The sequence below is a fragment of the Podarcis vaucheri genome (genome assembly GCF_965113315.1).
Source record: "Podarcis vaucheri genome assembly, chromosome: 10".
Classification (NCBI taxonomy): domain Eukaryota; kingdom Metazoa; phylum Chordata; class Lepidosauria; order Squamata; family Lacertidae; genus Podarcis; species Podarcis vaucheri.
In genome coordinates, this window is record NC_138748.1 from 20628010 (window position 1) to 20651935 (window position 23926).

A 23926-nucleotide genomic window follows, 5' to 3' on the forward strand; every position below is an offset into this window, starting at 1 on the left:
AGGAACAACCAAGAGCCTAGACTGACAAGCTGGATGCTAACTGGGCTTCTCCATTTCCCAGTGTGAGGAGAGCAACATGTATTCCCACAGGGACGATATGCAGGCTCCCTTTTTGGATGGCGGAAACGAAGTATTAAACATAAAGCACCTCTCTCTCATGCTTCCTGATTGAGACCTCAAAGTCAAGGACTTCAATAACACCCCCTTCCTGCCAGAGAACAGGGCAGTTTATGCCCAATGGAGAACATTGCCTGAATGCAGTATTATGCCACAAACGTACAGGGAGACCACTCACTTATGCTACATTTGCTATTCTGGATATATCCAGGAAATCCCACGCTAGCTTTCAGCAACTATATTCCCGAAAATATCATTTATGAAATAATCTTCAATTAGAGGATGGTTTACAGACTGAGGTATAAGGATTTATCGTTTATACTATCTTTATCCCATGTTGTTAGCATGGCCGTTAAATCGGTTAGTATGTATTAGCAAATGAAGCCAAACCTGTATTAGCAAGATAAATACAAACAGTAGCTCAAGCTTAACTCAGCAGAGTACCGGACTATATAGACTGAAATGAAATGCCCATTTACTCTTTGGCTAAATTCTCAGGTGTTGGTGACTACCTATCCATAAAGCCAAAGAAATACTGATCTGAGGCATAGAGTTGTTCTAAATTCGGAAGAAGTATGTGACACTATAAGCATGTGTTGGGACGTAAATGTGGTTTATCTGGGCTGGATCATGGCCATTATTAATCAAATTATTTACCACACAACTCCTTATGGAATCAGAAAGTATCTATACACATGGATTTCTCAAGATGCATTTTTACAAAAGCATGTGAGGCAGTAAGTTAAAAAAAAAACTAAAGAGTCACAGGGGGGAAACGACACATGAAAATGACATTTGGAGGAGCTTTGCTTAGTTAGTTAGTTAGTTATTAGTATAACAAAACATCAAAACAATAGCCCTCCTTGCCACAGACACATTTAAAAGGCTGTAGAATGTAAACCAGTCAAAGACCTGGTTGAAAATAGCACCACCTGGTATTTAAAATTATTTAATGATGGCCCAAGGCAAACCTCCCTGGGGAAAGCATTCCACAAATGGGGAGCCACCACAGACAAGGCCTGTTCTTGTGTTGCCACCTTCCAGACATCTTCCTCACATGGAAGAGGCACACAAAGGAGGAAATGCTCCTAAAAGTTAGCATATTAAGTATATTAGAAACCTGGTGGAACACATCCAAAAAAGCCTCTGTCAAACAACCGGTGGTGCAATGGAGAGGGAACAGAGGGAACTTTTCCAGACTAGGAGCAATGACATCATCTGGCAGAATGCTTGGGTAATTGACAGACCCTCCTTGCTCTGGGTATCGCTTGCCCTAACCACTTTTGCAACATTAAAATAGCTACATTTTAAAACCTTATTGAGAAAGAGGGGACAACTCAGAGAGCCAACGGCCAAGTATGCCAATCATGAAACTGAATATAGTACCTGACAGCATTGTTTGCACAAAACTGCAACATAAGACCACAGGAATTTAATCACTAATGTAGTGGGGGGGCACAGGGGTGGTTGCCCCGGGCGCAAAATTGTTAGGGATGCAAAATTTCAACACCAGCTACTGCCTTAATACAGCTGCAAACTTTTGTCACTGGGCTCCATTAAAAACAGCTTCTACATGCGGACCAGGAAGTGAGCTCTCCAGACAAAGGGACAACTCTTCTTTTATTATCTCTGCAGCGACACTCTCCTGAGTGACGCAGATGCCATTAGGCAGTTGAATGCGCCCTCTACCCCAGGCACTGGCAACCCACGCTATGCCACTGCTTCAAGCCCCTCACAGTTAAGTGCCCGCTTTCATATTTTGTGTGCTATTGTTTAAAAAGGGTCAAGAAGCACCGCAGGTGGCGCTGTGGGTTAAACCAAAGAGCCTAGGACTTGTCGATCAGAAAAGGTCGGCGGTTCGAATCCCTGCGACGGGGTGAGCTCCCGTTGCTCGGTTCCTGCTCCTGCCAACCCAGCAGTTTGAAAGCACATCAAAGTGCAAGTAGATAAATAGGTACCGCTCTGGCGGGAAGGTAAACGGCGTTTCCATGTGCTGCTCTGGTTCACCAGAAGCGGCTTAGTCATGCTGGCCACATGACCCAGAAGCTGTACGCCAGCTCCCTCGGCCAATAAAGTGAGATGAGCGTCACAACCCCAGAGTCAGTCACGACTGGACCTAATGGTTAGGGGTCCCTTTACCCTTTACTTTATCTGAGAAAATGCTTAACCATCTGTAAGCACCTGCGGTTGTTAGTACTGTTCTGGGGTTTGAGATGTTAAACTGGGTGGCAGACTCTTGTAATCCCTGGATCCAGCAAGTTTTAAGATCTAACCGAGGCTTCTAATTTTGGGAATAGCCTGGCTAGCCTCCTGGTGAGAGGTGTAAGGAGAACAAAGGAAGGGACTCTGTGGGAGATGGCAAATGAGTGGCGTCCCTACCTCAGCTCACAGATAGTGAGGAGGACAAAAGCCAGAGTTTAGTGTTTAGGAGTGATGTGACCTGGAGTAAAAAAACAACAAGCTGGAGTGTCTAGAGCAGCATTTGAGGGCAATGTTTGATGTGTGTTTGTGGCTAGGGGGGAAACAAGACCCGTTTGGGGTGCTGAGGCTGTGGACCCCATTGTAGGCACATATATGTGTAAATAAACCATATATCAAAAAGACACCACCGTGTCTGCCGTGCCTCATTTCCAAAAGGAAACCTGGAACCCCAGGAATCTTGCACCGCTTAAGGGATTCAGTGGCAAGCAACACTACAACATACATTTCCAACAAGGGAAGGAAATGCTGAATGGATACAGTTTATTTGTAAATTAAATAAATCTATTTCCCCCATGCCCTTGAGAGCTGGCTGATTTATCAGTTAATAAAATAATCATACACTATAGACTAGCGCTTCCAATTTATTTTAAAAAGAACCAACGTTGCATTTTTGACATATATGAATACAAATGTAACACAAGAGGAGACTTCGTTCAAAGCAATATATTATGTATCTATAGCTAGGCATGAGTTACAGTGCATTGCTTTGCTTGTACGTTGCTATTTCCAAGATTGATCTTACAAACACTAACTACCCGTGCTGCCCTTGCTTATGGGAAGTCCAATGGACCTCAGCAAGATTATTTATCTGCGTGGAAATTATTCACACGAGTAAAAAAAAACAACACACCACACAATCCAGCTGGACACAAATCAGTGATATGGTTTTAATTATGCACTCTAAACTCCGTAGAAAAGGCAAAGTGCAGTGCAAAAAGAATAAATCACTAAAAGCTGGCTCATCATTTTTATGTTCATTCAGAAAAAAAGCAACAATAGCAAATAAAGCACAGGGTGCAGTTCTTTTATGAGGAAAAAGAACCAGCAAAGTCAATTCTGGGACATTATTATTATTATTATTCAACATCAATAATTATCATCATCATTATTAACAATACACTGTCTTAACATTTCCCCCCTGAAATTTTGACAAAAAAATAATAATAATTCTCAATCAATATTTTTTAAAAAATAAATAAATAAATGTCAAGTATTTTAAACAGTATAGCTAAAGTCATTTGCAATGTATTTAAAACTTATTTCAGTATCACTGGTTCATGCTTGCAGTTTTCTTACTGACACAGTTTCTTGCATTACTGAGGAGCTCTTCCCATAATTTTTTAAAATATATATTTTTAAAAAATTATATACTACCTTTATCGCCCAAGGAGCTCAAGGTGGTGTACACGGTCCTCCTTCTCCCCATTTCACCCTCACAACAACCCTGTGAAGTAGGTTAGGCTAAGAGATGGTGAATGGCCCAAGGTCACGCAGTGAGCTTCATGGATGAGTAGGGATTCGAACCCTGGTCTCTCCCAGGTCATAGTGGAACAATCTAACCATTACGCCACACTAGCTTTATGCGATCAGATCCTGATTGTTGAGGCATGACTGGGATCTAGATTTTTTAAAAACAAAACACCATTCCACCCTGCTGCTCTAATAATTCCCCCCCCCCCTGGTACATACCATCTTGCAATTCCCACAGCTTTCTGAGCCCTCTCCTTCCTTTGTTATCTTTTGATGGTTGTTTCCCACCCCTCCAGCTACTATCTCCCTCTGTTCTGCTCTTTGGGGACCATGAACAGTTCTCCACAATTGAGCAGCTTTTACTACAAGTCCCTTTTAGCATTTTCTGAGCTTTGGGCTATATTCCTCTTGAGAGAAAAATTTGTGGTGTGGGGCAGCGGCGGCGGTGCACCAACAGCTGGGAACTTTACTAGTTTTCAACTTACAAATCTCGAAGCTGAGTTCTCTCTTTTTCAAATGGATCAGTTTCCATGGTCCTCTGGAAGGAACATCTGGAGCCTCCGATCAAGTCTGCTGACACACAGGTAATTATCAAGCTGCCTCCTTTCCACTCGGTCAATATAGCTGAGAACTGTTGCTACTGGTTCTATTTCCCAATATTTTTCAGCGGAGTAAGGGTGGGTGACAGGTACATGGGTGGCGCTGTGGGTTAAACCACAGAGCCTAGGGCTTGCTGAATCAGAAGGTCGGCAGTTCGAATCACCGCGACGGGGCGACCTCCCGTCACTCGGTCCCTGCTCCTGCCAAACTAGCAGTTCGAAAGCACGTCAAAGTGCAAGTAGATAAATAGGTACCGCTCTGGCAGGAAGGTAAACGGCGTTTCCGTGCGCTGCTCTGGTTCACCAGAAGTGGCTTAGTCATGCTGGCCACATGACCCGGAAGCTGTACTCCCTCGGCCAATAAAGCGAGATGAGCGCCGCAACCCCAGAGTCAGTCATGACTGGACCTAATGGTCAGGGGTCCCTTTACCTTTTAAGGGTGGGTGAATATGTATACATTGCTTTCCACACAAACATACACAAAAGTCCTGAAGCTATTTACAACCAAAGTAAAAAATTGCAATGCTGAAATCATAGTAAAAACAGATTTAGCTGTACAGTATCGTGTTGTGCTACCCAGTGCCCGGAGAAACAAAAAACACTTTTGTGTGGCACCCAAAAAACCACCTTTGCATGACACTTGTCATTTCATTACAAGGTTAGCACCAGTCGGGCCTCCCTTGGGAGAGCACTTTATAAAAAGGGAACTACTGCAGAGGAGGCCCTCAGATGATGGTCTTAGGTCTGGGCAGGTTCATATAGGGGAAAGGCAGTCCTGTAGGCATAGTTGCCCAGAGCCATATAAACAAACAAGAACCTGCATAAGTCCCACTGTCAGCTTTATATATAAATGGGATGAGCACATGATTAAACAAATGTGGCTTCTCCCATCACATCTACTCTGGATGAATACGCTATACTACCACTATCTAATGCAAAGCTGTCCTGTTACATCTTTGATTATGCTTTGCCACTGAACAAAAAAAGCTTTTGAAGAACCATAAAGTTCTTCCAAACATGAGGAAAACTCTGTTTGCACCACTGCATAAAACATGAACAGCTCCCCCCCTTCCTTTTAATGTTGCTCTTAACTCCTAATCATCAGGCATGATGGATGATCTTTCCTGGCGTTAGAACATTTTGTTTTATTTTTTTTCCAAGTGGTCATTTTATAATCACAATAAATGCTCTGGGCCAAGGGGTAGCGCTGATTAATCCACACCTCAGCTGTGCAAGAAGCAGGAGGTGAACTGCACCCAAGGTGTGCATTAATGAGCCCTCCTGTACAGTCTGTCATGTCTTACTGTTTAATTAAATCCCAAACCAAATAGTTTTGAAGAGAAGGTTAGGAATGAACATTTTTAATGTTCCTTTTTTGTTGTTCTTCTTTAAAGGATCTTCTTCACCAAGCAGGAGGAAGGGGGAGGGGACCCAGATATATTTGGAACAATATTTTAATTTGCAATACTTTGCTCGATTAGATGAAAATAATGTAATGTTTTTTTTTATAAAAAAGAGAGAGGGAGAAAAAATGTGATTAAGATGCTTAAGTGCACAGTATATTACATGAAATTTCTGATCATAAAGAAAGGTAATATCTACTCAAAATTATAATTTCTGTACTTCGAAATCATCTCAGCAAGAATTATCTACCCATATCAAATTGTAGCACTTGTCAAAATCAACTGTAAAGGCGCTCAAGTGCTCTTCTGAATCAACAAAACAGATGTATAGCGATGTGAGGTTGCAGCGAGATGGAAATAAAAGTGAACTATATGCCAGTCATTGCCCTTAATCTCTTGAACCCAACACTTAACAAAGTGGATATCACAGGTTTTTGAGACACTATTTATAATGTTTTCTTGTGGGGGGGGGGAGAGAATCAGGGCTTGAATCTTAATAATATATGCAAAAACACTCTATAAAATTATTTGCCTCTAGTTCTCCTAGACTGCAAAGCTCACCAGGACTCGTTCATAAACATGGAGCGGGGCGGGGAGGAGATCAGAATAGATTTCTCCAGCCTTTTCCAAGGTCAGGGAGAACTCCAGTTTTCTATTTAAACAGTTAGTTGATCTGCTGGGTATAAAGGGGCCAAACACTCTGGGTAAAAGTACTGTGCCTCTGTAGTTTTTCAGTAGAATTAAAATGTACTGAAGACACCGAGAAAACCAGTGGATGCAATGAGATATTGTAGGCCAAAGAAGGTGAAAAGTAAAGATGAAGCAGTCCTCAGAAGAGTGAGGAGTGTGGCTAGAGCTCTGGCAGGCAATAATTTTAGAAGTACAATGAACTATTTCCTATCAGCTGTAACAATAAACCTGAAGCAGGAGTCTAGAACGATATTGTTACATGCCACCCCAATTTCCAAGTGGTGCAATGTTTCAGTGTTCTTACTCAGGGTTCGTGTTTCCTTTGGGAATGAGGCACAGTGGAGCTTCGGGTGTCTTTATGATATATGGTTTATTTACACATATATACAACCAGAGCATATGATGTTTACAGCATTGACACCCATAAAAGCTTCTTGCTTCTCCCATAGCCACAGCCGCCTTGGATTCAAAAATATGCATCCTCTCTCCAGCTTGCCGCATTCCACCAACTGCAACTATTTTCCTCCAGTCCATATCATCCCCAACTGAGATCCTAAAGTTCTCCACTCTGATTTCTATATGCTAACCATCCAAGAGCTCAGGAGGGGATCCACCCATTTGCCAGCTGGTACAGACATTGCTTTGCTAATGGCCCATCTCCCTGTGTTTTTCTCTGTTAATGGCCCATCTCTCAGGAAATCTCCTGAACTCAGGAAGCCGAGTCCAGCTATTAAGAGTCTGACTTCCAGTTTAACTCTCCAATAATTGATTAAATTCTAACACTTACTAAACCAAGGAATTATGTGTGTCTGGAATCCACAAACTCATAACAATATACTGGGAAGAGCTTTCTGCCTCATTGCCATGGTCTTGATGGCACTATTCAGGGAACAGAGGAAGGACTCAGCAACTTATTGTCTTATGAGCCAATGGACTGGCTTATGGCGCCAATGGACTGAAGCAAGGCAGGGGAGAAGAAAAGATACCTGGATCTGAAAATGTGGCTATGGATCTAGCAGGTAGTGGCTGCTCCTTGGAAAGTAGATCCATGATCAGGTGTCAAGTCCATGAGTAGTTGGGGGGCCCTGGTTCCCCGCTCTAAGATCTGCATGGGTGAAATTAATTTCTATTCAGTGTCTTATTGCAACATGCCTAGCAATTATAAGACTCCTGTAACTAACTTATTTTTTTGTTAATTTATTACCTGACCAGTCAAACCTATTTTCCATTCTAAGCAAAATTGTAACATTCATTTAAGCTTTCTAGGGATTTACTTGGCACAGTTGACATTGCAGAGTGACTATTATATATAGTCGTGTGTGTGTGTGTTCTATTTCCATTTTCCTGACTTTGGGTATTCAGTGCTACACTAAGCAAAACCGCATTATCTGTATCACTCTCCTACTTACATTGTTGTTCCCAAAGGTTTACTTGTAACATTCACAGCACCATTTATTTTTCTCCTTTCCCCCCACTGTCATTTCTGTACAGATTTAATACAACAGAAACATGGCTTCCACTGAGAGCTACAGGTAGCGCCTTTCCAAAGTTCCCTATAATTGGTGTCTGCCATGCCAGCTGACAGCAAGTTATGTAAATCACAGCAAGGACCCTACAACCCCTAAAGGCATGAATATTTTTTTTTTATTCAGTGCGGAGGATAACTACGGAATCTTAGTAATAGTACCCACCACCGAAGGGATCACCTTAGCCGAGCAAAGTTAACCTTTCCAAACTGGCCGTGTTCGGTTCTGCAGTTTAAACCCCTCTTCTCTTAAAACATCCTTTTGATGGACAGTATATAGCTGGCATTATTTACAAGGGTGTTTTCCCTTTTATGCTTTTGGAAGAGTCACATCCTTCTGTGTACATTTATTCAAAGCAGTAAGAATTCTCACATCTTCGAAAAAGATTGTCTTGCAGCATTTTGCGAACAGGACACGTGTTTACCTTTATCTGATCAAGGGCTTTCAGAAATCCCTCAGAGTCCTATACGTGGGCAGCCAAACCATGGAAACCAACAAAGTATAGGGCAGGGAGTTTCTTTAGTTTGTTTGGTGAATGAAAACAATGTCCTTTATGGTTGAGTATGAGTATGTATTCAATAAATGTTTGCCTTTAAATAAAAAAATTCCCTGGGTGAACACTCTGATGTGCTGTGCATGCCTATGATGGCATATTTGTGGGAAGGTGGTAACTTGTTCTGTTCTGAAAACCTCTGATTCAAAGCAGTCTTTGACTTATTATCTGCAACTGACCCCTTTAACCAGCCTTTTGTACGTTATCAAACTTGGATGGTACAACAGCGTAAGAGAAGATCAGACTAGGCAATGCATTCAAACATGCTTAACAACTCCCCAGTAACTTCTTTTCCACAAAAAGGGACAACATGGAGCAGGAAAGTGTCAGAAGGATCCCTTTTCCACCAGCCACTTCTCTGCTCCCAACTGCTTCTCCCAGATGGGTTCCCAAGACTGTGATTTGTAATGAGAAGCAGGGGGGGGGGTAGGCTTAGGCAACTCTTCTCTCTGCTTCTCTCCATTTCACATCATCTTTTCCATACCCACTTGTTCTGAAAACAGGTGTTTCTTAGACCTGTTTGTAATTTGACTCTTAGGGCTTGTCCACACCAGAGCAAAATGTGGGGTTTGCATTTCCCTGCCTCCCCGTTAACATGACATCATAGCTGTCAACTTTTCTCTTTTCTTGTGAGGAATCCTATTCGGAATAAGGGAATTTCCCTTTAAAAAAGGGAAATGTTGACAGCTATGTGACATGCTCCCCATCCCATTATTGTCCCAGATCCCCCTGCCTTAAAACATGGGGACTTTCGATCCCTGGAAATCTGAATCGGGGCAGGGTGTGTGTTCTTATTTAAAGTGGGAAATGTCTGGGACAGCCCTGGCCTGGAGTTCACATTTTGTTCCAGTGTGGACAAGCCCTTACACTCAGCCCTACTGTACGCATGTCATGTGTGGATGTGCCTTGTAGAAAACAAGCAAGGGCTGTTCATTTGGGGCATGGGTTGGGTCAACAAAGGAGGTGTTAAGGGTTCCTTTGAACAGGACAGCTATTGCATTTCTGCAAAGGTCCTTCCCCATGTCAATGATGACATTGATTTACACCTGACAAGCACTTAAGAGGCTTCTATTGATGTGCGACATTGCCCTGCCTACACAACATTACCTAGGCTACCTCACTTTGCTCAGCTGTGAATTCAACAGCAGTAGGGAAGTCCAGCATGTATCCACACTTGTATTTGACAGACATTTTTCTCTGAAAGAAGAAGCAAAAAAGAGTGGTGTATTTATAACTGGAACTAGAAGATTATCCAGATATTGCAATGGCTAGTAAACTAGATTCTAGTGTATACGATTGTCATATTATGCTTTGCGATAAATCCAACTGCAAACAAAAGTCATCTGCCATGGGGGGTTTTTTCTGGACAAATGAGCATTCTAATTAGCATTAGCAAAACTAATTCACGAGAACACTCATGTGGCATTTATTTATATTCTTTTGTTTAAGATTAACTGTTTTCTTTCATTTCGTGCTCTGTAAGGAGCTACTTGAAAAGGTTGAAATGAAAACTCACCTTACCTCAGAATTACAGCCTAGAGATTTGACACTGGGAAGAGTGAAACATGTTCGGATGATAATGGACCTGCAGCTTATTTTTCAGATGTTAAAGTGGCTTAACAGTTCATTTATTTACCAGTGCTAAGACTTGTTTAAGGCTGCCAGAGAGCCACAGAAACACCTTTTAAAATCCATGAAAAGTATCATTATTTCTTCCTCACTGTCCAAAAATCAAGCTGCAATAGCACAGTTGCAAAATGTCTCTTGAGATTCCTAAACTAAGAATGTGTTGGGCCTGGAATATTCACTCCCTTTTGTCATTTGAGTCCAAAGGTAGTCGAGTGAATAATACATATTTTACCTCATTATCCAAGACTCCAAACTGAAGGTTAGATTTAGGCTAGTTCTGACTGAGCCGTAAGCCTTTTTCCAGGTTGAAGTCATTATTGTCTGGAAAAAGAAATATATTGGAGGAGGGGTAAAAGGAGAAACAAGTGTTATAAAAAATTTGCATCACCTGAAGTTATGTCAAATGAGTTATGATATGGAATACTGTCTTTGACATGAAGCATCACATCTTGTAAAAAAAGGAGGGGGGAGGGGAGGGAGGGGGGATACCGAAAGGTTATATTCCAAAATTGTGGTATGGTTAACTTCATGGGTTGGAATTGTTTTTCTACCCGTTTATGACCTTTCAAATAAAAGGTAGCTATTGCACTTCTCTCTCTCTCTCTCTCTCTCTTTCTCTCTCTCTCTCTTTCTCTCTCTCTCTCTCTCTCTCTCTCTCACACACACACACACACACAGAGAGAGAGAGAGAGAGAGATTGGGCCTGTTCAAAACTTTTCACAGTTAATTAGTAATGCATGTATCAAAACACTCACCCTACCTCTGAGCTTTGGGGGATTGTCCTGTTCTACTGCAACTGATTTATTTTTTAAGGTTTTTTGGCACATCTCCACCAAAAATGCTTCCAAGAAACTTGAATCCAGCATCAGCTGGGAAAGATCAGCTTCACATGCTGACATACAGAGGCAGTTTTTGGAAGATGCGGGTCTCCAGTTTGACACATCAATGAAGATCAGTTTGCTTATTTGAGCCTGTATTATGCTAAATGCTGCTATTCAAGGTTTTCAACCCTGTTAGAGAGGGTTGAACACAAATCCTTACCTGGTTACCTTGCTAAGCTTTTCCTAGGCTAGGTACACCCAAACGTTATGTCCTTTTGGTTTCTATTTTCATTGAAAAGGTAATGGGTGACATGTTTAATATATATATAAAAGCATCTGATCTAAAGCTTCAGTTTCTCACATTTTTGCCCTAGACCAACATTACCACAATAAGCACAGGCCATGCTGTAACTTGCAAAATGGGAACAAAATGGGATGCAGTGGAAATGCAAAAGGAGAAATATGAGTCACTCATGTGTTCTCTTTTAGTGTTTCAAGGATATAAATGTTTAGAATGGGATGCAAGAACTAGGCAGCACAAAGGAACCCAGAACGCTGTGTTAGTAAGGGGTTAGCAGCTGTATCAGCTGGCATAATATAGCCAGGGTTTTCACAGTGATGTTGAGTAGTACAGAACTGTAGAGTGTAATTGGCTTTAGACTGAAAAAGCTACTTGATCATGGCGTTTTGGCATTTTGGCCAACACAGAATTACATATTTTGGCTCAATCCTGTGAGCGTAATATTTGGCAGTAACCTGTTATCGTAGGATTGGAGCTAGCAGGTAATACAGTGACATGAACATGTGCAACTTGAGCAGCATAGCTATGAGTTCCATTGTGTAACACTTTTGTTGTGTTACAGACCCTCCGGAGAGCAATAACCTGTTATCACAGGGGAAGCATGATAGAACAAACTAGAACAAAATAAACCCACCACTAATGCACTATCATTGCACCAAGATGCAGACCCTCCGAGTGTCCCTATTTTTCAGGGACAGTCCCAGATTTACAGAAGCCATCCTGGTTTCTGATTGGATCCCAGAATGTCCTGCTTTTGTCTCAACTACTGGCTACCAGCTCATGGCTCTTCTTGAGCAACAGTGGTTTGGAAGTGGTCTTTAGGTGGTTTGTAATGAGGCAAAGAAGAAAATGGTGGTGATGGTGGTGGAAAATCAAATTACAGTGGTACCTCAGGTTACATACGCTTCAGGTTACAGACTCCGCTAACCCAGAAATAGTACCTCGGGTTAAGAACATTGCTTCAGGATGAGAACAGAAATTGTGCTCCGGTGGCGCGGCAGCAGCGGGAGGCCCCATTAGCTAAAGTGGTGCTTCAGGTTAAGAAGAGTTTCAGGCTAAGAACGGACCTCCTGAATGAATTAAGTACTTAACCCGAGGTACCACTGTAATAGCACAAATTCAATTTGAAAGAGCAGAAAAATATTTAATAAAGCTTTCCCCGCAAAATAGTAGCAAAAATAGCCTCACACACAATTAAAAATAATAGTAGTATCAGGCTACGTGGCTGATATTTCTAAAAATATAATGGAAAACCATTAGAGAGGGATCCTTCAAAGTGGGATCACCTTCACGTGCTGTGACTGCATTGCGGTGTATCCAGCACGCTGGCATATCCAGTTGGGAGTGGAGGGTTGGGATGAAGTCTTATGAGGAAGCTCATCAGGCCTTGCTGAAGAAGCAGGATTGGGGCCTACATGTTTCTGCAGAAACATTAGTATTTGGAAGACGAAAAATGGGGGGGGGCCACACACTGCATCAGGATAATGAAGCACTGACAAGCCCATCAGATCTTTGATTAAAACAATACTTTCAGTTTTTATATTCCACTTGAAAATCTCGCCATTTAGTTATGCAACATTACTCAGTTTAACTGTCTCTTTATGTTCTTCTGTGATTGGATGCATATACTGAGAGGGCATTTCTAGCCCTCTGAGAGACGAAGGCTGCATTTTGTTAGGATAACAGACTTGTTATGTTCCATTCAGCTCAACACCATTGAGCTTCTGGATCTAGAATTGCCATCTGCTGCCAAGATTAATATACAGTCTTTTCTTTCTCAGTCTTTGGGTAGCATTTCACAATTTAAATGATCTCTCTGAAAGTTGGCTTCAGTTTATGAACTGCTAAGCCTACAGTAGAAATCTTATTTGAACGTGGGTGGGATGTCATCGAGCTATCATCTTGGAGGCTAGCTTTTCTCTCAAAATCCTTATCACTTGGAATATGGTGTGTTTGCTCATTTCAGAAACCTAGAAGGAACATTTATGGAATATTTTGTTGTCAGTGGGGGCCCGCTGAAAGATGGTGAACAGATCAATCTGGCAGTAAAAGTCCTCAACCATAAAAGTGGTCTAGGGATACCATATACTCAACAGGACTTTCTATTTTGAAAAAAAAAACAAGAGACTTCTGTGATTCTTTTGTCTGTGGGTGGGAAGAATGCTTCTTTCCCCCCCTTATTGACATTGTCTTCTACATGTTCCCTTTTACTCCTTTGAAACTATATGTAAAATTACTTTATATTAGGGTGTTGTTGTTTTTTAATTTATATTAGCCAGCACTTGGTACGAAAGTCTAAAGTTCATGCAAGTTTAACTATCAGGTAGGAAATACTAAGATGACAAGTATTCATGTATTCTTATGTCACCTGACACATAGCGATGAATGATAAAACCTGATGAATGATTCAGGTTTTAAATGGTAATTTCCATTCATCATTATAATGGACTTGCTAATTCATAAATCCGTGGTCAGCCAATTTTCTATTTTTTAAAAAAGGTTAAAAATAAAAGTAGAAGAGAAAAATGGGTTTGGATATGTGTGTGTCTTTTTCTTTGAGCAGCTTTGTTATGTACCAAAGTGTGTCTTGATACAGCAAGAAGCTGTATCACAACCGACCGGTGCTGCAGTTTTCTTCCACCGGTTGGGTGGAAAGGAAGGAGAAGCGACAAGCAAAAGGTATAATGGAGAATACTTTTAGGAAACGATGCCTCCTGCAAAGCAACTTCTATGAGTAGCACAACACGCCCCCCCCCAAACCTCACTTTTCATTAGCATATTTAGTCCGACATTATGGAACAACTATTGCTTCAAAATGGGGAAAGGAGTACGACAAGGCTGTATATTGTCTCCCTGCTTATTTAACTTATATGCAGAATTCATCATGCGAAAGGCTGGGTTGGATGAATCCCAAGCCGGAATTAAGATTTCTGGAAGAAAAATCAACAACCTCAGATATGCAGATGACACAACCTTGATGGCAGAAAGTGAGGAGGAATTAAAGAACCTTTTAATCAGGGTAAAAGAGGAGAGCGCAAAATATGGTCTGAAGCTCAACATCAAAAAAACTAAGATCATGGCCACTGGCCCCATCACCTCCTGGCAAATAGAAGGGGGAGAAATGAAGGCAGTGAGAGATTTTACTTTCTTGGGCTCCATGATCACCGCAGATGGTGACAGAAGTCACGAAATTAAAATATGCCTGCTTTTTTGGGAGAAAAGCGACGACAAACCTAGACAGCATCTTAAAAAGTGGAGACATCACCTTGCCAACAAAGGGTCGTATAGTTAAAGCTATGGTTTTCCCAGTAGTGATGTATGGAAGTGAGAGCTGGACTATAAAGAAGGCTGATCACCGAAGAATTGATGTTTTTGAATTATGGTGCTGGAGGAGACTCTTGAGAGTCCCATGGGCTACAAGAAGATCAAACCTCTCCACTGGAAGGACAAATCCTGAAGCTGAGGCTCCAGTACTTTGGCCACCTCATGAGAAGAGAAGACTCTCTGGAAAAGACCCTGATGTTTGGAAAGATGGAGGGCACAAGGAGAAGGGGACAACAGAGGACGAGATGGTTGGACAGTGTTCTCGAAGCTACCAACTTGAGTTTGACAAAACTGCAGGAGGCAGTAGAAGACAGGAGTGCCTGGTGTGCTCTGGCCCATGGGGTCATGAAGAGTCAGACATGACTAAACAACACCAAAAGTCCTACATAAAATATGAAGGTGGTAACTATCTGCTGTTTGCCTGCCTGCCACATTTGAATCTTATTGGCTGAGCTGCTGTGATATCACCAAATGTTCACAAATGTTTTGCCTGCTATGGGGAAGGTGTGATCAACACAGTACTGGCAAGCAGTGGAAAAAACGAGTATCCAAGGACAAAAACATCTCAATGGGTTGTGTGTCTACACACCAGTATGTAGGCCTCATCCTATGAGCTGTTATTAAGTTTTATCTGGATGCCAAAGTCCATGGCCTTCTGGTCTGGACATACTCTAATTCAGACGGAAGTCGCCTATTCCCACATACCCAGGAATAAGCCCTATTGAAAGCAATAGGATTTACTTCTGAGTAGACATGGCTAGAATTGCACAGTCATTAAAATGTCAAATCAAATATATATCATTATCTTTCTTAGCTAGCATAATGTAATACTGAAAGAAAAACATGCCTTACTTCAATTTTTTTTTAAAAACCCAACCTACCTTAAACAAACCTTGCATATAGAAAAAAGAAAAATGAAGCTTTACTTAAAGTCCTAATTTGCAGTGTGTTAAAACATAAAGCAATTTATAGAGTAAGAAGGAACAGCTTTTTTTTTCTTTGGCTATTCTATTAAAATACTATGTTCACTCTGAGTGAAAGTTTAATAATTTTAATGCTGAATTTTACTAAGAGAATATAGCAAGGATTCATCTATTTGCATAACTTTTGTTCCTGATTTTTTTTTTAAAACCAAAGGCTTGGAACATGAAATATAAAAATGTCATGATTAACAAGGATCACTGTATTTTTATATATTTTTTGTTTTCCTGGGGATACTAAGCATAAAAAATGGGTCAGCTATCAGGTCATTTGCAAAGGGGAATTAAATTGGAACAGAATGAATCAAAATGCTTTGTTCAGCCAACTACATAATCAAAGGATAAAGATTCCAACCGAACAATTTAGTATCCAACTTCCCTAAGTAACCTTTTTTGTTATAAATCACAATATTTCACTTCAGAGTTAGCTAAAGTTAGTTTTAGATTTTGGGATGAAGCACAATGGGACAGAGTTTTTGCAGATCGCTGGGGGCCTGTGTGTTTTGTAAGGTCACACATTTAGGGGTATGGTGACATCATGACAGAAGCCCAGGAGAGGGCCACCAAGTCAGTGGAACATTGAAAAATGCGTCCTGATCACAATTTCCCTGCTACTGGTTATTACTATAAAAGTACATTTAAAAGAATCAAAATACAAAGTGTTCCCCAGTTCACCAGTACTTTGATGTTTTGTAAGATTCAGTATCTTAGAGCTTCTCTGTTGTAGAATGAAAGTATTTTAGATTTTTTAGACGTACAGCTTGACTTCAAGGTGGCATAGCTGTTTTTGAATAGTGGGCTCATAACAATGAAATTAACTCCTCTGATCATGTATGCAAAAAGAGAGAGAGAGAGAAAATTCAAACCTGGGTGCCTAAGGTTAAGCACTTGAATAGGTATGTACAGGATATGGCCTTTGGGACTTGGAACAGTGGCCAGATTTTCAAAGAAGCAGAGCAGCTGCAGTTCCCATGAATTTACTGTAGAACTTAAAATCAATGGAAGCAGTGGGTAACCATCCTATTTATTTCCACCACAGGAAACATTCCTTTTATATCCTATAATGGGTAAAATGTGTGGTTTTGTACATTAGTCTGCACTTTTAAAGCCTGATGCAGCCATCTTGAAGTTAAATTCAGAAAAATACACTGTTTTGAAAGTCTGAACGAAAAACTCCAGGCCATACCTGACTCAGGTGGCGTTGGACAGGGCTGATGGACTGCTGCAAAGCAGTTTGGCCATTGCTGAAATAGCTCTTTCAGCTGCTTTTAGACTGGAGTGGACTGGAAGAAGAAGTCCAGCGCATCTTTTATTTCCCTCTTTATTTCAGGCAAGACATAGATTTTTTTTATTTCCCTTTTTATTTCATGCAAGACATCGAAGGCATTCAAATATTATGCCCTCCACACACAGCGGTTTCCTGAATTTTCCCCACCTCATTTATATTTTAGGAAGAACCACACATAAAGGGCAAGGCTTGAAATCAGCAGGTCCATTTTTATTTGACATGGGATATCTCCCGAACTATATATCAAAGATGCTACAGAAAGGGATTTTCATATTTCAGGTCAGGAGAGATCTACCATTCAAATAAAGGTGATTTTTCTCCAGGTCTGGGCACTCACTCGTCCACGTGGCAAGTGGAAAAAGGAAGGGAATAAGGTGAGAGAGCACAAGCTCGAAAGGCTGCTCCCAATTTCACCCTGTGTAGAAAGAGGCTACCCATAGCCTAGTATTGCAATCACTTTATTCAAGGCGATGAGAGGAAACGTTTACCTCTGTGGACATTTTAGTAGAAACACCAAACACTTGAACACCATTCTCCAGCTGCTTTCAGATTTCTTTGTTATAGAACTTTGTTAGAGGGAAAGATTTGTTCCATGGTCAACCTCCTACCACCGTTCCCCAAGCAGATTAGGCAGGCAACTATGGGGAATTTGCAATGAGGAAAGTATTGGTCCACAAGATGGCAGTTTCCAAACTCCCATGACACCAAAAATAAAAATAAACCAAAATTTAAAGGTACCAGTACAAAAAAACCCCTACCTATTTGCCTGTAATTTGGCAGACTTTGTCCACTCTGGAGGGGCAAATATTGCCTGCAAGTTTCATGTACTTATGTCAAAAATAAAAGCATCATAGCTACTTATCTCAACAGCGAAGGGGAAAGGCAAACCACCTCTCAGTCTCTCCAAAGTGGACTTGAGCTGAATGGGACTGATTCAGAAGCACTTTGGAGAGAAGCACGAGGTTTCTGAAGTGCCAACTCAGGATTTGAACCAAGTCTTATAGCTGGTGCACACCCTGAGTTGATACAAAGTCAATTCCAAATCAAGTCAAGGAAAGTTGTCCATTTCTAAACACAGCCAAGTGGTGGACAGACCAGCTATCTTTACCCACAATAGCTGCTTATAAATATCATGAGTTTCCATGGTTTATCTGGATAAATACATAAAGAGGCCTTACATAAAGCAAAAGGAACTGGCATATTTTCCTAAAGCTGGAAATATGCTTTTTTATTATTGTATGCAGATATAGAATAATACACTCTGCATATATGCTACATTACTGTGAGAGAGTTACTGAGGTTAAAGTTAAAGTGCTAATTACTTTTTGAGAAAGGCACGAGTGACGAAAACATTAAAAAGAGAGAGGAATGTATGGCTAGTTGTATTAAATAAAATGTTATAAAATAGGGGAGGTTGGTGGGTTTTTGTTTGCCTTATTTAATGGCTTACGTTCTTGGAGCTCAGCACAGGATTTTCCGGTCTCTACTCAACAGAAGAATATTCTCTATTTTAAAAAAGAGGGCTGGTAGCTGTAGAGCCAATTCAAACTCCTACTTCCTCCTCTAGAAGAAAGACCAATGAATGTTTAACTTCTCTGGTTTAAATTCTTTATTAAAAAGCAAGAGTTTGCATTGGCAGAGAAACTGCTGTTGCAAGCTGCTAGCGCGTCAACATCACAGGTTTGATGTATTTTTTAAAGACCTTGATAGATTGCCAGGCACTGCACAGGAGAGAGGGGATGGGGGAAGCTGTTATAGAGTCAGTATTTGTTGCCTTCATTGACTTAGGTAAGTAAATAAATAAATATGAACTGATCCTCAAAGCAAGGTGAGACAGAGACAACAAGCTGATGCTTCCCTGGGTGGGTCATCCCAAAAAAGCAGTGCCATGCAACAGGAAACCACAGTTATTTGGAGTGGTATGACTAGCATGATTCTGAAGAAAATGGGCCCCATAACTTTAACAGAAAGCTCTGCTCCTTCTGCTCACAAGCGAAATAATTGTGTGCAGTTAATATACCACTTAGCTAGCTCTCTTAAAAATTATAGCACCAGGGCCCTGAAGTCACAATATGGCATTTCAACTATACGTACTGAGTTTTCACATTTAATATCTCAGCCATGTTGGGTTCTTTACACCTAAAAGTTGGCGGACACAGCTGCCTATCCAGAATTTATTTATTTTTTGATTGCTTAAAAGTACTAATGGTGTGGCCAACAACTGGTTCTAAGGTGGCTTTGAGCATTCCTTAAATTCTACAAGCTCGTTTTATTTTTAAATTAAATAAACAGTTCAATTGCCCCTTTTCGTTTATTCTCATAGCCTACTGATCTTAATAGTCTGAGACAAAAGAAAAAATTGAATGGCCATAGAGGTTTTTCCCCCCTGTTCATAATGGGATACCGATTTATTTGGGGATGAAATACTATCTGCTGCTGCAGCTTGCAATCTGCAAGCAGTGTCAGTTTCCAAATCGGAATAGGAAGTCTGTGCCACACTAGATCTCTGGGAAGTATTTGTCTTGGATAACAAAAATGTATTGAGGCCTGTGAAAGTTGCAGTTGACCTTAAGCATAAATGTGGAGTCTTGTCTGGAAGACCACTTCAGCCCAATGAAGGATGCAAATATTGGAATGAGACTTATTCCAGACACAGGGTCTGCCACTAGCACCATGAAAGAGTTTGTCGTCTTATCTGAATGGCCGTCATGGGGCAGTTCTTGAAGAAGTCTTAAATATTAAGAACCATGAGAAAAGAGAGCAGGGACATTGAACTTTTCCATCAACAGTTCATGACTCACACAGCAGACTGAGGTCACCAGGGCTGGAACTAGAAACATCAAAGAAGTGTTTCAGATTAAAGCAGGGGTCAGCAAACTTTTTCAGCAGGGGGCCAGTCCACTGTCCCTCAGACCTTGTGGGGGCCGGACTATATTTTTTTTGGGGGGGGATGAATGAATTCCTATGCCCCACAAATAACCCAGAGATCCATTTTAAATAAAAGGACACATTCTACTCATGTGAAAACACGCTGATTCCCGGAGTGTCCATGGGCTGGATTAAGAAGGCGATTGGGCTGGATCCAGCCCCTGGGCCTTAGTTTGCCTACCCACAGTTTAAAGCGTTGTAAATTTAAACAGGGAAAACAGGTAGAGAAAAATGGTACTCCATGTCTCCATCTGGTGGCACATGTTATATCGCACATACAACACGTATAAATCGCTTTTTCTTTACCAGTCTAGCTGAGTCCCAGTATTTCTATTCCAGTTATAATCACTGGTTCTGAGTTTGCATGTAGGCCTATAAATTAGAACATGCAAATTGTATGCACATTGGTATCCTATTTTGCTTTGTTTTTGGTGAAGTATTTCACATTTTGGCGATACATAACTCATCTGAGGACATCTGTGGATGAGGGGTAGGAGACTGAACTGTGTGCGTTTCCCAAACTTAAGTGAGAGGAGTTGAGTACTTCCCTGTGGTTTTCTTTTCATCTCTTGCCCTGTGTGGCAAAGAGGCCAGACCAAATGCTTTGAAGTCCCAACAAGCAGCTGACTGACCAAGTGTCAAAGTGTCACATTGCCTGAGGTAATCGTTATGTCAGATGACTGTTAGGTGGCTGGCTTCTCCGCTCCCTCTTCCAGTGAGCAGATAAGGAAAATAACATTTTTTTTAAAAAAAAACTTGCTGCCATGCCAGGATCAGGAGGAGGAGCTTCAGCCTCAACTAAATTGCTCTCTCCAGCAACTGACATAATTTGAATATCCCGAAGGCATAAAGTTGGAAATCAAAATTTAAGCCTCGGGACAGGTGAAGTCTTGAAGAAATCTCCAGCACATTTTCCTACAACCAGGGTTTTTTTTATAGTGCTCTCAAGAGAATAAAAGAAATAAAGTCATTAAGATTAATCTACACTGAACTTCTTCTGCTAAGCCACAGAGTGTCAGTCTTGCTGTTCAACTTGTCCAGCTTCTGTGTTTTTCTAAGTGGCCAGAAAAGAACTTGTCTTTTTGGACAAACACATCTCCCCCTGCAGAGCTGAATCCCCCCCCCCAAAAAAACCCAACAACTTGAAAGCCTGACAAATTTTCATGTTTGAAAAGTCAGGTTTCAATGTGATTTGCCTCCGATTAGCATTATTAATCAATGGATTCTATTCTAAAATATACTAACTTGCACTGAAAGATGTCCATTAAGATACTGTCAAATGCTGTTGCCATTGCATGTCTGCTGTTAGATGCAGCCAAGTATAGTGGTACCTCGGGTAACGAACTGAATTCGTTCCGGAGGTCCGTTCTTAAGCTGAAACCCTTCTTATCCCGAGGCGCGCTTTCGCTAATGGGGCCTCCCGCTGCGCATGCGCCTCTGGCACGCAATTTCCGTTTGCATCCTGGGGCAAAGTTCGCAACCAGGAGCAGCTACTTCCGGATTAGCGGAGCTTGTAACCTGAAGCGTTCGTAACCAGAGGTACGACTGTATGCACTGTTCTCTGGCTGATACTGACCAGTGTCAAACTACTGCATGCCTAATACCTTCAAATGAGAACTGCTTGATATAAGATACTCTCCAATGCTGTCTGTTACTGCATTCAGCAGCTGAGTCTGATCAAGCATCTATTGCTGCGTCTCAGATATTGTCAAAATGGACAGCTACTTCACAACTGCTCTAAAAGATCATTAGTTATTTCTTTTTAACATTTGATACCCAACCAGCTTCCAAAACAGCCACTTCCAAAACGCAACGAACACAAAGCCACTAAACACGTATACAGATCAATCTGCAGTTAACAAAACCAGCTCAAATTGAGGAGTCTAAAGAAAAAAGATTTAAAAGATCTTCAAAAGAATAGGAGGGAGCTCGCCAGATGAAACTCCATAGACAATGTCCTCAAGGAAATTGCTATCTCCAGCAACTAACTCCACTGGAAATCAAAATCATTGGCCACTGCGGAACTCCATGTCCAAGTAGCCTTTTGAACACAAAGTGGAGCTCCCCTAGTGATGTTAAGGTCTGAGAGATTATGGTGGAAAGGTTTATGAGATTATGGTCAAGAACTTTTAGGGCTTTCGAAAGACTGAAATAAGCACTTTGAATTGAGTCGGGGGGACGACTAGTATTCTGCATTGCATTTTTAAGAATTAGCGTTAAAATTCTGTTACTGCCTGATGCAGTAAAATGTTGGTTGCTACTACAGTTCTGGTGAAGGAATCAAATGCTATTGATTACAATGAATAGGGTATCTATCTTTTGAATATTTGCACAGCTACAGAATCGTTGACAAATGCTCACCATCAAAATTTGCAGGGGATTTTTTTTGTGTGTGATTATTAACACCAAACAAGCTGTCAGAATTGCTCCCAGATTGCCCCCAATATGACAAATGCAATAATATTTGCTTGACTCCATCATAATTCTCTTGCCATTTAAAAATGTTGCCCATTCCATTGAGCTGAAAGGGAAATCCAAATGGGTGAGAAAGGCATGTTGTGTATACATCTCTCCGCCCATGCCTACGTAATTTTATCAGGGCAATTTTAACCACTAGCAAAAAGCAGAAAACATTCAGTAATGGAATTTCAATGCTGTAACAACAGCTTTCTAGTCATTTTGTTTCTCTGATAACGCAAGTTCAACCTGAAGCTCTGGGACATCCTCTAATTTTTCCATCTTAGGTTTAAGGCGACACATTCCCCAAAATGCAAATATGGCACTCAAAATATTATGCAGTAGCTTTGAAGAACTGTAGCAGGTCTATTGAAATATATAGAGAGAGAGAGATTCCCACATTTATGATACAAGGGGCTTTGTTTGAGCTGGCAAAATGCACGTCTGACTTTATGACAGACCCAAGTAATTCAGAAATGCATGTACATGTGTGCTGTCAACTAATCTACCAACTGCCTCTAATCCACTGATACGCATTGATCTGGCAGAGCCAATATGTAGACAACGAAAGCTTGCATAAGCAAGGGACAACTCACTATGTGAACCAAGTTCTGTACTGTAAATGCAATGGAGTCCCACTAAGTCTTGTACCAAAACTAAGATGTGCACCTGGAAATGCACGGATCCTGAGACTGGGGGGGGGGGGGGTGACACGTGGAATGTCCATAACTCCTTCAGAAAGCTTAATCTTTGTTTGGCAATCCTGCAATTTTGTCTGGAACACAACCAGTTAGTTTTAGAGCTTTGCAAATTCGCACTGTGGGCTTGTTCGCCAGAATCAAAATCTCTGAGAAAAGGCTTATTGAGGATTTGGGTTTACTACTAGATGTGCAATCAGTGCATTCCATTCCTGCATGCCTTTGCCAGTGGTGGCAGCAGTCGATATCAGAAATTCGTCCAGCCAGGAAAGAGTGTAGGTGTGCATCCACTCAGCTGCGGTTTGCCATTATGTAAATACAGAACTGAAGAAGGGGCACTTGACTTTGGCAGCATTTTGAAAAAGCAAAAAAAAGATATCAAAAAATCCACCTATTTAATAACAATTGCACGCTAAATCTTATTTCATGCAGTACTACAAGATGAAGATATTATCCCAAAATGAAAAGTACACATGAACACAACAGCTTGTTCCATTTTCAGGGCTAACCGTTTAGCCGTAACATTTGTGCATTAGCTAAATAACATCTCAAGGGGAGCTGGAGATACAACCTTGATGTCTACTGATTGTACACGTGTGAGTTTGCGCTCTCAAAGGATGGTCCTTAAAGCACTCCCTGCTGGAAGCTTTTGTGCATATTGTAAAAAGACCGTTGCTAAGTGCCAATTGAGCCAGTACTGTATACTTGCCATTTTTAAAAAGATTTCATACCACTTGATTATGTTAAATAGGAATGTTTGAAATTTAGACTGAATTACATCAAAATGCCACTGTAGCAGCTATTCTTTCCCATAACTAATCTCAATCCCTTCTGGTGGGTGGTTTTTATGTGTAACAGTGACAGGATATATTACTGGAGC

The 23926-nt window shown here is 41.1% G+C and overlaps 1 protein-coding gene across 1 annotated transcript in view; it reads right to left on the reverse strand.

Annotated features, from left to right (window-relative positions):
• Nucleotides 1–23926, reverse strand: part of LOC309541727 (uncharacterized protein) — a 49769-nt gene that overhangs the window by 4109 nt on the left and 21734 nt on the right. The window contains exons 5-10 of the mRNA XM_082239929.1: nt 12658–12792; nt 10482–10570; nt 9728–9817; nt 7528–7646; nt 4335–4419; nt 3754–3997 (exon numbers count right to left, since the gene is read on the reverse strand). Coding sequence (XP_082096055.1) covers nt 9733–9817; nt 10482–10570; nt 12658–12792 — 309 coding nt within the window. The 3' untranslated portion in view covers nt 3754–3997; nt 4335–4419; nt 7528–7646; nt 9728–9732. The remainder of the gene's footprint in view (nt 1–3753; nt 3998–4334; nt 4420–7527; nt 7647–9727; nt 9818–10481; nt 10571–12657; nt 12793–23926) is intronic.